Consider the following 16,128-nt stretch of genomic DNA (forward strand, 5'->3'; position numbering starts at 1 on the left):
GCTGGGGAGGGGAGACATGGGAGGCTGGGGGGGGGGGGATCTGGGTGGCTGGGGAGGGAGCTGGGGGGTAGGCTGGACAGCTGTGGGGGGAGCTGGGTGGAGGCTGGGGGGCATCTGGGTGGTTGGGGAGGGAGCTGGGGGGGAACTGGGGCTGAGGGGGAAGCTGGGGGGGCTGGGGAGGGGGAGCTGAGCAGCTGGGGAGGGGAGCTGGGTGGGGGGCTGGGGGGGATCTGGGTGGCTAAGGAGGGAGCTGGACAGCTGGGGGGGGGAACTGGGGGGCTGAGGGGGAGCTGGGGAACTGGGAGGCTGGGGGGAAGGAGCTGGGGGGAAGGAGCTGGGGGAAGGAGCTGGAGGAAGGAGCTGGGGGAAGGGGCAAGGGGGTGTTGGGAGGCTGGGGGGGGGCAGTGGGCTGGCAGGGGGGGGCTACCCGTGGGCTTTGCTCCTGCTGTCCCTCAGCAGCTCGATCTTGGGGAGCAGCTCCCCAAAGGAGGGCCTGGAGCCGGGGCTGAACGCCCAGCAGCTCAGCATCAGGGAGTACACCTGCGGGACAGGGCACAGGGGCATCAGGGGGGCACCACCCCCGGCAGGACGCCCCCCACCCCCCTCCCCCGTGGTGCCAGGCAAGGCCTCTGACCTCGGTGGGGCACCCAGGGGGCGCTGGCAGCCGCTGGTTGTCCTTCAGCAGCTCCAGCAAGTGGCAGATGAGCTGCGAGGCCTTGGTGGCGCCCAGCATGCGGAGGAACTCCTGCGGGCAGCAGAGGGGAGGGCAGCAGGGGGTGGGCATCAGGGGGTGGGCATCAGGGGGTGGGCAGCAGGGGGGTGGGCATCAGGGGGGGCAGGCAGCAGGGGGGTGGGCAGCAGAGGGGTGGGCATCAGGGGGGCAGGCAGCAGGGGGGCGGGCAGCAGAGGGGTGGGCATCAGGGGGATGGGCAGCAGAGGGGTGGGCATCAGGGGGGCGGGCATCAGGGGGGCAGGCATCAGGGGGGCAGCCAGCAGAGGGGCAACCCTCAGAATGGGCAAGCATCAGAGTGGGCAACCAGCAGAGAGGCAACCAGCAGTGTGGGCAACAACCAGAGTGGGCAACCAGCAGCTGGGGGCTGCCACAGCCAGACCCTGGGCTCATCCCGAGGGTCAAAGGGAGGCAGGGTAGGGGGAAGGGGACCCCAGCCCCGGGGGTCTCACCTCGGAGGGGCTCTTGCTCTTGTTGCTGTAGGTGAAGAGCTCATAGAGGAGGACACCAAAGCTCCAGGTGTCAGAGGCCCTGGAGAAGAGGTTGTCTGCCAGGGACTCTGGAGCATACCTGCAGGGGAGGGAGCTGAGTGCTGCAGCCAGGGGGGAGTCATGGACTGGGTTGGAAGGGACCTCGGAGGTCCTCCAGCTCCAACCCCCTGCCACGGGCAGGGACACCTCCCACCAGCCCAGGCTGCTCAGGGCCTCATCCAGCCTGGCCTTGAGCACCTCCAGGCAGGAGGCAGCCACAGCCTCCCTGGGCAGCCTGTGCCAGGCTCTCACCACCCTCCCTCTCAACAATTTCTTCCTCATCTCCACTCTCACTCTCCCCTCTCCCAGCTCAAAGCCATTGTTCCTCATCCTGGCACTCCCAGCCCTAGTCCAGAGTCCCTCCCCAGCTCTCCTGGAGCCCTTCAGTTACTGGAAGGTTGCTCTGAGGTCTCCCTGGAGCCTTCTCTTCTCCAGGCTCACAGCCCCAACTCTCCCAGCCTGGCCCCACAGGGGAGGTTCTGCAGCCTCTGAGCACCTTGATGGCCTCCTGTGGACCCTCTCCAGCAGCTCCAGGTCCTTCCTGTGCTGGGGGCTCCAGATCTGGAGGCAGTGCTGCAGGTGGGGGCTGAGCAGAGCAGAGCAGAGGGGCAGAATCCCCTCCCTGTGCTGCTGCTCTCCCTGCTCTGGCTGCAGCTCAGCACTCAGCTGCCTGCTGGGCTGCCAGAGACCAGTGCTGGCTCCTGGGCAGTTTGTCACCAGCTGACATGTGCCCCCCCTGGCACCCTCCTTGGCACCTTCTCTGGGACCTTGGCACCCTCAGGAACCTTGCTCTGAGCCTTGCTGATCTCCAAGGGCTTGCTCCTACCCCTGCAGCTTGTTCCAGCCCCTTCCCTCCAGCATCTCACTCAGCTTGGTGCCAATTCCCCTGCCCAGGATGGCAGCTCCCTGTGCCCCCCCTGCCCTGCCCCAGTGCCAGCCCTCACCAGAAGACTGGGCTCTGCCCAGGCTCTCGCACCACGTAGTAGTCCTTGCCCTGGGGCAGCAGCTTGGCCAGCCCGAAGTCCCCGATCTTGACGTGGCTCTGGCTCTCCACCAGGATGTTCCTGCTGGCCAGGTCCCTGTGCACGCAGCGCTGCGCCCCCAGGTACTCCATGCCCTGCGTGGCACGCAGGCACTGCCTGGCACTGCCTGGCACTGCCACCCAGCAGCCTGCCCGAGGGCTCCCCCCGGCTGGGCCATCGTCTTCTGGCGGGGGGGCAGGACCCAGCAGCATCCCCAGGGCTCACCCAAGCTGGACCACGACCCTCTGGGGGGACCAGGATCCACCTGAGGGCTCACCCCAGCTGCACCATGACCCTCTGGTGGGGCCAGCACCCAGCAGCATCCCCAGGGCTCACCCCAGCTGGAGCATGACCCTCTGGGGGGACCAGGATCCACCTGAGGGCTCACCCCAGCTGCACCATGACTCTCTGGTGGGGCCAGCACCCAGCAGCATCCCCAGGGCTCACCCCAGCTGGAGCATGACCCTCTGGGGGGACCAGGACCCACCTGAGGGCTCACCCCAGCTGCACCATGACCCTCTGGTGGGGCCAGCACCCAGCAGCACCCCCAGGGCTCACCCAAGCTGGACCACGACCCTCTGGGGGGACCAGGATCCACCTGAGGGCTCACCCCAGCTGCACCATGACCCTCTGAGAGGGGCAGAGTCCACCTGAGGGCTCTCCCCCGCTGGACCATGACCTTCTAGGGGGAGCCAGGACCCAGCAGCACCCCCAGGGCTCACCCAAGCTGGACCACGACCCTCTGGGGGGACCAGGACCCACCTGAGGGCTCTCCCCAGCTGGTCTATGACATTCTAGGCCCCCAGGAAGCACCCCCAGGGCTCACCCCAGCTGGCCCACAACCCCTTGACTGAGCTGTGCCATTGCTCCATCCCCACCTGTGCCACCCCACTCCCCCCCCCCGTGCCACCCCCCCTGTGCCAGCCCCACCTTGCAGATCTGCCAGGCATAGAGGAGCAGGGTGCTGTGGTCCAGGTGGGGTTGGTTCCTCTGCAGGTAGTCCCTCAGGCAGCCGTTGGGCAGGAACTCCATCACCAGCCGCAGCCCGCGGCGCCCTGCCCCGGGAGCCGCTGCCAGCTGCCCAGGCTGCGGGCACAGCGCTGCCAGCCCCTGCCCGACCCCTGCCCCTCCCTGCCCCGTGCCATGCCCAGTCCTTAGCCAATGCCATGCCGCCTCCCTGCCCCGTGCCATGCCCAGTCCTTAGCCAATGCCATGCCGTCTCCCTGCCCCATGCCATGCCCAGTCCTTAGCCAATGCCATGCCGTCTCCCTGCCCCATGCCATGCCCAGTCCTTAGCCAATGCCATGCCGTCTCCCTGCCCCATGCCATGCCCAGTCCTTAGCCAATGCCATGCCGTCTCCCTGCCCCATGCCATGCCCATTCCTTAGCCCATGCCATGCCCACTCCCTGCCCCGTGCCATGCCCAGTCCATGCCCACTCCCTGCCCCATGCTGTGCCCAGTCCATGCCCACTCCCTGCCCCGTGCCATGCCCATTTCTTCTCCCAATCCATGCCCACTCCCTGCCCCGTGCCATGCCCAGTCCTTAGCCAATGCCATGCCCCCTCCCTGCCCCATGCCATGCCCATTCCTTAGCCCATGCCATGCCCACTCCCTGCCCTGTGCCATGCCCAGTCCTTAGCCAATGCCATGCCCCCTCCCTGCCCCATCATGCCATGCCCATTCCTTAGCCCATGCCATGCCGCCTCCCTGCCCCATTCCATGCCTATTCCTTAGCCCATGCCATGCCTGCTCCCTGCCCCGTGCCATGCCCAGTCCATGCCCCCTCCCTGCCCCATGCCATACCCATTCCTTAGCCCATGCCATGCCCACTCCCTGCCCCATTCCATGCCCATTTCTTCTCCCAATCCATGCCCATTCCCTGCCCCAATCCATGCCCATTCCCTGCCCCAATCCATGCCCAATCCCTGCCCCACCCCATGCCCACTCTCTGCCCCCGCCATGCCCGTGCCCTGCCGGGTGCCATGCCCACCCCTGCTGTAGCAGACCCCTCTGTACTGGACGATGAAGTCGTGCTGCAGGGAGTGCAGGATTTGGATCTCCCTCTGGAAGTCCTGCAGCTCCTTGGCCGAATCCTGCTGCAGCCTCTTCACTGCCACCAGCTCCCCGGTGCTGTCCCCCAGGGGGTCATACCTGCACAGCTCCACGCTCCCGAAGTTGCCCTGCCCAGGGGGTGGTGCCAGCCGTGGGGGATGCAGGACAGGGAGGCTCAGGGGGAGCCTGGCACCTTCCAGCACCTCCAGGCCCTGCCTGCAACAGAGGCTCCAGAGCTGGGCACAGTGCTCCAGGTGGGGTCTCAGAGGGGCAGAATCCCCTCCCTGGCCCTGCTGGCCACACTTCTCCTGCTGCAGCCCAGGCTCTGCTTGGCTCTCTGGGCTGCAAGTGCTCCCTGCTGGCTCCTGTGGAGCTTCTCCTCCCCCAGCATCCCCAAGGCCTTTTCTCCAGGGCTGCTCTCCAGCCAGTCTTAGTGGGGAGCCCCCTTTTGCCCCCCCACCTCCTCCTCCTCACCTTGCCCAGCAGTGAGATGTACTTGAGATGCCTCTCCTCAAAGTGTGTGGGGTCCTGGCACAGGCTGAGGGGTTGGCACCCCCAGAAGCTGTCCTGCAGTGCCACGTCGCTGGGTGACAGATCTGAGAGCAGCTCATAATCTGTGGGGGGGAGGTGAGGTGGGAGGGGTGAGGACCCCCAGAGGGGCTTCTGGGTTAGGAACTGGCTGGTGAGCAGTGCCCAGAGAGTGGTGGTGAATGGTGCCACAGCCAGCTGGCAGCCAGGCACCAGTGGTGTGCCCCAGGGATCAGTGCTGGGCCCCAGCCTGATCAATATCTTTATTGATGATCTGGATGAGGGCAGTGAGTCCATCAGCAGTAAATTTGCAGATGACAGCAAGCTGGGGGCAGGAGTTGAGCTGTTAGAGGGTAGGAGAGCTCTGCAGAGGGACCTTGCCAGGCTGCACAGATGGGCAGAGGCCAACAGGATGGCATTCAGCAAGTCCAAGTGCCAGGTGCTGCACTTTGGCCACAGCAACCCCAGGCAGAGCTACAGGCTGGGGTCAGAGTGGCTGAGAGCAGCCAGGCAGGAAGGGACCTGAGGGTAGTGGTTGATAGTAGGCTGAACAGGAGCCTGCAATGTGCCCAGGGGGCCAAGAAGGCCAAGGGCATCCTGGCCTGCAGCAGGAGCAGGGAGCTCATCCTGCCCTGTGCTCAGCACTGCTGAGGCCACACCTGGAGTCCTGTGTCCAGCTCTGGGCTCCTCAGCTTAGGAAAGAGGTTGAGCTGCTGGAAGGTGTCCAGAGAAGAGCAACAAAGCTGGGGAGGGGTCTGGGGCACAGCCCTGGGAGGAGAGGCTGAGGGAGCTGGGGTTGCTCAGCCTGCAGAAGAGGAGGCTCAGGGGAGACCTTCTTGCTCTCTACAACTCCCTGCAGGGAGGTTGGAGACAGGTGGGGGTTGGGCTCTTCTCCCAGGCACCCAGCAGCAGAACAAGAGGACACAGTCTGAAGCTGTGCCAGGGGAGGTTTAGGCTGGAGGTGAGGAGAAAGTTCTTCCCAGCAAGAGAGATTGGCCCTGGGGATGTGCTGCCCAGGGAGGTGGTGGAGTCACTGGCCCTGGAGGTGTTCAGGAGGGGATTGGATGTGGCACTTGGAGCCATGGTTTAGTTGGTCAGGGGGTGCTGGGTGAGAGGTTGGACTTGATGACCTCTGAGGTCTTTCCCAACCTAACTGATTCCATGATTCTGCTGCCAGGGCAGGTCTGTGCCCCCCCAGCCCCCCTCCCTCGGGCTCACCAGAGGTGATGAGGCTGTTGAGGTCCCGGATGAGGGCGCGGAAGCAGGGCCGGCGCTGGGGCTGGTAGTCCATGCACTGAGCCATCAGCGTGGCCAGCTCTGTCCACTTGGGGGCTGGCAGCTGGAGCTGCCTCTGGTAGAACTCCAGCTTCTGCAGGGGGTGGGCAGAGAGGGGTGGCTGGGGCTGGGCTTGAGGCTGCCTCCCCCCAGAGCAGTCCCCCGGGACAGCCCCCATGGAGCTCCTCAGGCTGCACCGAGCCCTCGCCCTGCAGCAGGGATGGAGGGAAGGGCTTGGGTTGGAAGGGACCTTGAAGGTCATCCAGTTCCAACCCCCTGCCACGGGCAGGGACACCTCCCACCAGCCCAGGTGGCTCAAGGCCTCGTCCAGCCTGGCCTTGGACACCTCCAGGATCCCTGCAGGATTTTGGGCTGGGCTGGGGTTGGTTACTGCCCAGCCCTGTGGTGCTGTGGAGCCTGTGGCCACCCCTCTGCCACATCCAGAGGGTTGGGGGGATGGGGAGGGGCCCAGAGCCCTGTGTGGGACCCCAGCACTGGGTGCCAGGGGTGCCCAGATCCATCCTCCAAGAGATGCCCCTGTTTCCAGCATGACCTGAGGCACCTGAGCCTCTGGCCAGCAGGGAACTTCCATGGTGGGATGGGTGGCAAGGGACCTGCTCCAGGCAGTGGGTGAGAGAGCAGAGGCTGGGGGCAGTGGGATGGGGCAGAAGGGTTGGGATGCAGTGGGAGGGGACAGGAGGGTTGGGATGCAGTGGGGAGGGGCAGGGGGGTTGGGATGCAGTGGGAGGGGACAGGAGGGTTGGGATGCAGTGGGGAGGGGCTGGGGGACTGGGATGCAGGGGGTCTCACCCTGGGGGGCTCCAGCAGGCTCACTGGCATGTTGCCACCACTGAAGATCTCCCAGAGGGTTGCCCCAAAGCTCCACTTGTCGGCTGGCAGCGCCAGGCTCTTGGGGTCACTGAGGCACTCGGGGGCCACCCAGGGGATCCTCTCCACCAGCACTGGGGACAGAGGTGGGGACAGGTGGGGTCAGCACCCGCCAGGGGGGTTCTGCCACCCCCCCCAGCACGCCAGGTCAGGCCTGGGCACTCACTCTCCTTGGCCAGGACGGTGACACTGACTCCAGGGTCGTTGAGCTTGATGAAGGGAGGGCTGCCGGTGGCCACGTCCCCCTCCCGGGCCAGCAGGACCTTCTTGGCAGAGACATTGCCATGGGGGATCCTCTTGTCCTCCTGCACCAGGGAGAGGCACCAGGAGCAGCACTGGGGGGCAGCTCCACGGCTGGCAGGGCTGGGGCAGGAATGAGCTGGGGCCATGGGGCATGGAGGTGTGGTGCCCATGGGGCATGGAGGTGGGGTGGCCATGGGAGATGGAGGAGTGGTGGCCATGGGAGATGGAGGAGTGGTGGCCATGGGGCATGGAGGAGTGGTGGCCATGGGGCATGGAGGTGGGGTGGCCATGGGAGATGGAAGAGTGGTGGCCATGGGAGATGGAGGAGTGGTGGCCATGGGAGATGGAGGTGTGGTGGCCATGGGGCATGGAGGTGGGGTGGCCATGGGAGATGGAAGAATGGTGGCCATGGGGCATGGAGGAGTGGTGGCCATGGGGGATGGAGGTGGGGTGGCCATGGGGCATGGAAGTGTGGTGGCCATGGGGCATGGAGGAGTGGTGCCCATGGGAGATGGAGGTGTGGTGCCCATGGGGCATGAATGAGTTGGGGCCATGGGAGGTGGAAGTGTGGTGGCCATGGGAGGTGGAGGAGTGGTGGCCATGGGCCATGGGTGCTGGAGGCTGCAGATGAGGAGCTCCAGGCTGTGTTGGAGCTGCAGGCCGTGGGTGGGTGAGAGCTGTGGGCCGAGGGCTTGGGAGGACAGGCAGCACCCACGGGCACAGCGATGCCCGGCTCACCAGGTAGTTGAGGGCATATGCCAGCTGCTTGGCCACCTGCAGCTTCCAGCTCGTGGTCACCTTGCCCTCACCTTGGTTCTTCTTCAGGTAGAGGTCCAGGGGCCCATACCTGACATACTCCTGCACCATGATACCTGTTGGGGGCAGAGCCAGCAGTGCAGGCAGGGCGGGCAGGTGGCACCGGGGCCTGGCAGCGCCCGGGGGAAGGGCTCGGCCGGCACTCACTCTCCTTGCCGAGGCTGACACCGTGCAGCAGGACCAGGTGCTTGTGGGAGAGCTGGCTCATGGTGCTGGCTGCCTCCAGGAAGGACTGGCAGTGGGGCAGAGCCGGGTCAGGGCTGGCTGCCGGCCGCCTGCCCGGCGCTGGCAGGGGGTCGGGCCGGTGCCAGCCTCACCTCGGCGCAGTTGCGGTGGTTGCCGTCCAGGACCTTGAGCACCACCTGGGTCTGGAGCTCTCCATCCTCCTGCTGCTCCTTCCTCAGGCCCCTGAAGATCTGAGTGAAGGAGCCCTGGCCCAGGCTCTCCCCCTGCACAGGGGCGGGGACAGGGCTCAGCGCTGGTGGCCATGGGGCATGGAGCAGTGGTGGCCATGGGAGATGGAGGAGTGGTGGCCATGGGGCAGAGAGCAGTGGTGGCCATGGGAGATGGAGGAGTGGTGGCCATGGGAGATGGAGGAGTGGTGGCCATGGGAGATGGAGGTGTGGTGGCCATGGGGCAGAGAGCAGTGGTGGCCATGGGAGATGGAGGAGTGGTGGCCATGGGGCATGGAGCAGTGGCGGCCACGGGAGATGGAGGAGTGGTGGCCATGGGAGATGGAGGAGTGGTGGCCATGGGGCATGGAGCAGTGGTAGTCATGGGGCCATGGGGCATGGAGCAGTGGTAGTCATGGGGCAATGGAGGAGTGGTGGCCATGGGAGATGGAGGTGTGGTGGCCATGGGGCATGGAGCAGTGGTGGCCATGGGAGATGGAGGTGTGGTGGCCATGGGAGATGGAGGAGTGGTGGCCATGGGGCATGGAGCAGTGGTGGCCATGGGAGATGGAGGTGTGGTGGCCATGGGGCATACAGCAGTGGTGGCCACGGGAGATGGAGGAGTGGTGGCCATGGGGCATGGAGCAGTGGTAGCCATGGGGCAATGGAGGAGTGGTGGCCATGGGGCAGAGAGCAGTGGTGGCCATGGGAGATGGGGCAGTGGTGGCCATGGGGCAGAGAGCAGTGGTGGCCATGGGAGATGGAGGTGTGGTGGCCATGGGGCAGAGAGCAGTGGTGGCCATGGGAGATGGAGGAGTGGTGGCCATGGGGCATGGAGCAGTGGTAGCCATGGGGCAATGGAGGAGTGGTGGCCATGGGGCAGAGAGCAGTGGTGGCCATGGGAGATGGGGCAGTGGTGGCCATGGGGCAGAGAGCAGTGGTGGCCATGGGAGATGGGGCAGTGGTGGCCATGGCCCAAGCCCCCCCCGGCCCCCTGCCCCGTACCCTGGTGAGCCCCCGGGGGTGGATCTTGTGGAAGACCATCTGGGAGAGGCTGCGCCGGGGGCCGGCAGGGGAGCCCGGGGGGGGCTGGGGGCGGCTGCTGCGCAGGATCAGCAGGTTGGACCTCTCTGGGGGGGCACAGCTGGGACCTCACTGCCTGCCCCGGGGCCACGCACAGCCCCGGGGCGGCACGGAGCCCCCACCCAGCCCCCTCTGTGACATCACCCAGCTCTCTGTGACGTCACACTGCTCCCTCTGTGACGTCACCCAGCTCTGTGACATCACACCGCCCACTCTGTGACGTCACCCAGCTCTCTGTGACGTCACACTGCCCCCCTCTGTGACGTCACCCAGCTCTCTGTGACATCACTCTGCTCCCTCTGTGACGTCACCCGGCTCTGTGACGTCACCCAGCCCCTCTGTGACATCACCCAGCTCTCTGTGACATCACACTGCTCCCTCTGTGATGTCACCTGGCTATGTGACGTCACCCAGCCCCCTCTGTGATGTCACCCTCTATGACGTCACTCAGCCCAATATGTGACATCATACCTCTCTCTGTGACATCACACACCCTCTCTATGATGTCACTCATCCCATTATATGACATCACATTCCTATGACATCACACTCCTATGACATCACCCATCTATCTATGACATCACCCATCTCTCGATGACATCACCCATCTCTCGATGACCTCACACACCCCTCTGACATCACCCCCTCTCTATGATGTCACACCCCCCAGTCCATGCCCTCCTTCTCCCCTCCCCCCGCCCCCTGCCCCCTCACCTCTGGGCAGGGGCGGGCAGCAGGCAGCAAGCCTCATGCGGGCACCCTCTGCCTGCAGCCCGCGGTGCCGGTAGGTGCCCAGCAGCTCCTGCAGGCTGCAGAACCTCCGCGCCACCCCCGAGAGCCAGAAGCTGCCCTCCTCGTCCCTGCGGATCAGGCACCGCTTGTAGTCGCGGCCCGAGCGGCTCTGCAGGGGCAGCACCAAGGTCAGCACCACAGGGCACCCCCAGCGCCCGCCCCGGCCCCGGCGGCGCCCGCCCCGGCCCCGGCGGCGTGCCCGGCCCGAAGGCTCCCACCCGCGGTAGCACCACCCCTGGTGCGTGCCAGGCCTCAGCCCCGTGAGTCCCTTCCCATCACCGGTGGTGCCCACAGCACTCATTGTGCCCACAGCACTCACCGTGCCCACAGCACTCATTGTGCCCACAGCACTCACCGTGTCCACAGCATACATCATGCCCACAGCGCCCACCATGCCCATCACACAGGAACCAACCACTGGTGGCACCATCCCATGGGGTGCCCATCCCAAAGGACTGTCCCTGGTGGTACCACCCCACTGACTGCCCATCCCAAAGGGCACCACCCCAGTGAGTGCCCACCCCAAAGGGCACCATCCCTGCCTGGCACCGCCCCAGTGAGCGCCAGCCCTCAGCCTGTGTTTTCCTCCCCGTTCCCAGCGATGCCCACAGCACCCAGCACGGAGGCCAGGCGGTGCCAGCAGCCCAGCTGGTGGCAGGGGCAGTGGCAGTGCCAGTCTCACCCGGGCACAGATGGTCAGCAGGAAGCTGTCGAAGTCCTGGGGGCTGCGGCGCAGGAGGTACAGCCCTGGCTGGCTCCCTGCCACCTGCAGCTTCCGGATGGCAAACTCCGAGCTGCCAACCCCGGGGAGGGTCAGGGGTGCTGTGCCTCCACCCTGGGGGAGAGCTTGGCACCACAGCATGCTGCCTCCAAAGCTGGAGGGTGCTGGGCTGCCCACAGTGGGCAGGATGGGCCCCGATGCCCACCGTGGGCTGGATGGGACCCAGTGCCCACCTCTTCTCGTGGCTCCTGCCCCAGGGATCTCTTCCCCAGCTCACAGAAGACCTTTCAGAGCCCAACCCTCAACCCAGCACTGCCCCAGGGCACCACCAACCCCTGGCCCTCAGTACCACAGCTCCAGGGCTTGGAAACCCCTGCAGGGCTGGGGACTCCACCACTGGGCAGCCTGGGCCAGGCCCGGGCCAGCCTCAAGGGGCAGAAATTGTTCCTCATGGCCAAGCTGAGCCTCCCCTGGGGCAACCTGAGGCCATTTCCTCTTGGCCTGTTGCTTGTCCCTAGGCAGCAGAGCCCAACCCCAACCTCCCTGCAGCCTCTCAGGGAGCTGCAGAGAGCAATGAGGTCTCCCTCAGCCTCCTCTCCTGCACACTGCCCACCCCCAGCTCCCTCAGCTGCTCCTCCCCAGCCCTCTTCTCCAGACCCTTCCCCAGCTCCGTTGCCCTTCCCTGGACCTGCTCCAGCCTCCCAATGTCCTTCCTGGGGTGAGGAGCCCAAACCCGCCCCCAGCAGCGTCCCCCAGGAGTGGGGTTGGCAGCACCCACCTGATGGGCCCATGGCACAGGTTCTCCAAGTCCTCCAGGAGCCGTGGAGGTGCCAGCTCCCGGCAGAAGTAGTGGTGGGCATCGGCGGTCAGCCGGTAGTAGCCATCCAGGAGAGCCACCAAGGACAGAGCCTGCTGCAGCGAGGGCAGCTCCACCTCCTGTGGGCAGGCAGCGGGGGCACAGTCAGCCCCATGCCAACCCCAGCCTGGGCACAGTCAGCCCCACACCAACCCCAGCCTTGGCACAATCAGCCCCACACGAACCCCAGCCTGGGCATGCACCAAAGGCACAATCAGCCCCACGCCAACCCCAGCCCTGGCACAGTCAGCCCCATGCCAGTCCCAGCCTGGGCACAATCAGCCCCACGCCAACCCCAGCCGTGGCACAGCGCCCCCTTGGTGCCCTCCTCACCAGCACCCTGCTGTCAGTGCTGCTGATGGCCACCAGGCGGCGCTCCGCGGGGCCGCCCTCCCTGCCGGCCTGCCTGAGGCTGACGTCGCTGAGCTCCGGGAAGTCGCAGAAGTGCTGCCGGCCCTGGCGGGAGGAGGAGGAGGAGGAGGAGGAGGAGGAGGAGGAGGAGGCAGCGCCAGGGGTGGCCCCAGGGCCCCACCCTGAGACCCCGAGAGAGCCACCCGGCCACGGGAGAAATACCCAACCCTGGCACTGCCACCCAGCCCTGGCACTGCCACCCAGCCCTGGCACAACCACCCAGCCCTGGCACAACCACCCAGCCCTGGTAGAGACACCCAGCCCTGGCACAGCCACCCAGCCCTGGCACTGCCACCCAGCCCTGGTAGAGACACCCAGCCCCGGTACTGTCACCCAGCCCTGGCACAGCCACCCAGCCCTGGCACTGCCATCCATGCCTGATGGAGCCACCCACCCTTGGCACGACCACCTACCCCGAGCCTAACCACCCACCCCTGGCACAACCACCCACCCCTGGCATCACCCTGCCCCGTGCCCTCCCTCACCTGGCTGCCCTCCCAGCTCCAGCTGATGCCACTCTCCCCGGCCACGTGGACGGAGATGCCCCTGGCAGCGCCTGGCAGGCGCCCCCCGAAGCTCTCCTGTGCCCAGCGCTGCTGCAGCCGCCCCAGGTCCAGCAGGTACTTGAGCTTCAGGCAGTGCCCATCGGCCTGGCACCCCCCCAGGCGCCGCAGGGCCTGGCAGAAGCGGCGCCGCAGCCGCTTGCGGGTCAGGAAGGTCTCCTGCTGCAGCTGGCACCGCAGCGCCGCCGGCAGGCAGCTCTTGTAGCTGCGGGCACCGGGGGGCAGGGGGAGGACAGCTTTGGCCTCAGGGGTGCCAGGCTGCCCTCATGGGTCCTGAGCTCTCCCCCCCCATGGGTGCCAGGCTGTCCTCACGGGTGTCAGGCTGCCCTCATGGGTCCTGAGCTCTCCCCCACCATGGGTGCCAGGCTACCCTCATCGGTGCCAGGCTGATCCCATGGGTGTTGGGTTCTCCCCCATGGGTGCCAGGCTGCCCTCATGGGTGCCAGGCTCTCCCAGTGGCTGCTGCCTGCCCCCACAGATGCCAGGCTCTTCCCACAGGTACCAATCTCTCTCCAAGGGCGCTGGGCCGTGCCCAGGGGTGCCAGGCCGTGCCCACAGCCCCCAGCTCACCTGAGGAGGCTGCAGAGGCGCCGGGGGCTGTGCCCCTGCTCCCTGGCGATGCGCAGCATGTCCAGCAGTGCCAGGCTCAGGCACTCCTCCTGGGTGGGCAGGCTGAGTGGCACTGCCAGGCGGCCCCCAAGGAAGTCACTGCGGCACTGGGCAGGGGGCAAGGGCTGGGTGAGGCCCGGGGGGATATGGGGGGGTGGGCAGAGGGTCCCTGTGCCAGTCCCCCCTGCCCCACTGTCCACCCTGGCTTCACCTCCATGAGCCTGGCACAGAGACTCAGTGCCCTGGGTGGTGCCTGAGGCCATGCCAGCTGCCCTCAGCCTTCTGGGGTGGTCCCTGCTGCCCACCCCCTGATGCCAGCTCCAGCCCTAGTGCCCCCAGGAGTCACAGCCTGCCCCAGAGCCAGGGGGTGGCAGATGGGCAGCACACCTGGGCACAGAGCAGGATGGGCACCCCGTGCCCAGGCTGGGCATGGCTGGAGCCCTGAGACCCTGCCCAGTGCCCCAAGCCTCTGACCTGTGCCCATGCCCAGTGCCCAAGCCCATGCCCAGTGGTGAAGGGAGGGGTGGCACTGTCCAGGGTGATGAAGAAGGGAGGGTGGCACTGCCCAGGGTGGTGCAGGGAGGGTGGCAGTGCCCAGGGTGGTGCAGGGCATCGCTGCCCCGAGGCTCTCTGGTGCCAAGCAGGGCGCTGGGGGTGGGCTCCGAGGGTGGGGGCGATGCTGCCAGCCTGGCAGGGCTCACCTGGGCAAAGAGGTAGTCGATGGTTGGGTAGTCCAGGACGGGGCTGGCAGTGCCACTGGGCAGCTGGCAGCGCTGGCACTGCCCCAGCCCACACCAGCTGGGGAAGAGGAACCTGGGGACAGAGCAGAAAGGGAGCTCAGCACCACTGCCCCCATGGGGCACAGCCCCCAGGCTGCCAGGCCGGGGCTGGCACGGTGCCAGGGCTGGCAGGGGTGCCAGGGCTGTACCTGATCCTGTACAGCACCACCTGGGTGCAGGATTCGTCCACCCTGAAGAGGTGGCTGGGGGGGAACCAGCAGCTGAGGTCCTCGGTGGCCAGGGCGAAGAGCGTGTGGCACACGGGCACCACACCTGGGCACAGAGCAGTGTGGGCACCCCCTGCCCAGGGTGGGCATGGCTGGGGCCCTGAGACCCTGCCCAGTGCCCCAAACCTGTGCCCAGTGCCCATGCCCCCATGCCCAATGCCCAAACCCATGCCCAATGTCCCATGCCCAGTGCCCGGGGCCGTGCCCAATGGCCCAAGCCTATGGCAGTGCCCTGTGCCCACGGCTGCTCCCATGAGCCCACATCCAATGCCTGTGCCCACAGCTGGTACCCTGTGCCCACGCCTGGTGCCCTGTGCCCGCGCCTGGTGCCCTGTGCCCCCCATGCCAGGGGTGCTGCTCACCACAGGCCTTGGCAGCCCTCACGCAGAGCTCCTCTGCTGTGTACTGGCCGAAGGTGAAGGTGAGGAAGCCTGCAGCGGTGCCCAGGCTGGGCGGCCCGGGGGTGCCCGGCGGGCTGGGGGGGGCAGGTGCCCGGTGGTACAGGAACACCTGGAGGGTGCCAGCCTCGGTGGAGGAGAGGCTGCAGGACCTGCCCCCGATCAGCGGCGTCTCCTCGCCCCCTGGCGCCATGCCAGGCCCTGCAAGGAGTGGGGGGAGGGTGCTGAGCACTGGGGTGGAGGGGTGCCCAGCGTGGCACCCACCTCGAGGTGGCCGGGACCTTGCCCCCCTGTGTGCCCTTTCCCCTGATGCTTCCCTTGGCATCTTCCCCAGGGGTCAAACCCCACAGCTGGCACCTGCCCAGGGAGCTGCCGGAGTGCCCAGCCCTGCAGGGGTGCCAGAAAGGTGTGGCCATGGCAGCCGGGGCCGTGGGGTGGTGCCCGTGGGGTGGTGCCCGTGGTGGGGCTGGGGCGAGGCTGGGACTGGCTGAGCTCAGAGGGCTTGGCTGTGCTTCTATGACGGGCAGGGCTGGCACCCATGGGGCCACCCAGCAGCCATTCAGAGAGCCTGGCACCCATGGGGCAACCCAGGAGGCACCGGGAGATCCTGGCACCCATGGGGACAGCCTGGTACCTATAGGGAGGGATTGGCATGCATGGGGGAAGGTTGGCATCCATGGGGACAGACTGATACTGACTGGGGGGTGCCCGGCAGCCCTTGGCAGAAGCTGGCACCCATGGGGGGAGCTCAGCACCCATGGGGACAGCTCAACATCCAAGGGGACAGCCTGGCACCCATGTGAACAGCCCAACACCCATGGGGACAGCCTGGCACCCGTGGGGAGAGCCCAGCCCTGACGGGCAATGCCCAGCACCCGCAGGGACAGCTTGGCACACAGGGGAAGAGCCTGGCATCCTGGGAAGGACGAAGGGGAAACTGAGGCACGGGGAGGGCATGGAGCTAAACCCGCACTTCCCACCCCCACCCCGGCCTCCCCTCCTCCCCAAGCAGCCCAGGGCCACGCACCCATGCCCGGCGTGGGCAGGAAGCACTCAGCTCCATCCCTCCCATGCCCACCCCAGGGTGGGCAGACCCCACGAAGCCCCCCAGCGCCCGCGCGGTACCTGCTGCCGCGTCGGTGGCCTCGCTGGCACGCCCGGCCCTGGGCAGGGGGTGCTGGGCAGAGGGTGCTGGGCAGGGCTGGGGGCTCC

General features: G+C 66.9%; 1 protein-coding gene across 1 annotated transcript; it reads right to left on the reverse strand.

Annotated features, from left to right (window-relative positions):
• Positions 1-423: 423 nt before the first annotated feature.
• JAK3 (Janus kinase 3) lies at positions 424-16,107 on the reverse strand. Its single transcript, XM_054175080.1, has 24 exons — positions 16,042-16,107; positions 14,881-15,117; positions 14,441-14,564; positions 14,214-14,325; positions 13,474-13,619; positions 12,826-13,108; positions 12,263-12,385; positions 11,852-12,009; positions 11,035-11,146; positions 10,275-10,461; positions 9,483-9,607; positions 8,403-8,534; positions 8,233-8,317; positions 8,008-8,141; positions 7,193-7,331; positions 6,949-7,100; positions 6,082-6,232; positions 4,810-4,949; positions 4,274-4,463; positions 3,213-3,337; positions 2,205-2,377; positions 1,183-1,300; positions 635-745; positions 424-540 (listed from the first exon to the last, which is right to left on the reverse strand). Exons 2-24 carry the CDS (start codon positions 15,107-15,109, stop codon positions 424-426), a joined length of 3,366 nt encoding a protein of 1,121 aa, XP_054031055.1. The 5' UTR covers positions 15,110-15,117; positions 16,042-16,107.
• Between the last annotated feature and the right edge of the window lie 21 nt (positions 16,108-16,128).

Source organism: Dryobates pubescens, chromosome 31, assembly GCF_014839835.1.
Source record: "Dryobates pubescens isolate bDryPub1 chromosome 31, bDryPub1.pri, whole genome shotgun sequence".
Classification (NCBI taxonomy): domain Eukaryota; kingdom Metazoa; phylum Chordata; class Aves; order Piciformes; family Picidae; genus Dryobates; species Dryobates pubescens.

Coding starts and splice junctions, on each gene's coding strand:
- JAK3 (XM_054175080.1), bottom strand. CDS start 15,109: ATGGCGCCAGGGGGCGAGGAGACGCCGCTGATCGGGGGCAGGTCCTGC. Junction 12,386..12,825: donor GGAGCTGGGAGGGCAGCCAG/GTGAGGGAGGGC, acceptor TCCTCCCGCCAG/GGCCGGCAGCACTTCTGCGA. Junction 746..1,182: donor AGAGCAAGAGCCCCTCCGAG/GTGAGACCCCCG, acceptor TGCTGCCCGCAG/GAGTTCCTCCGCATGCTGGG.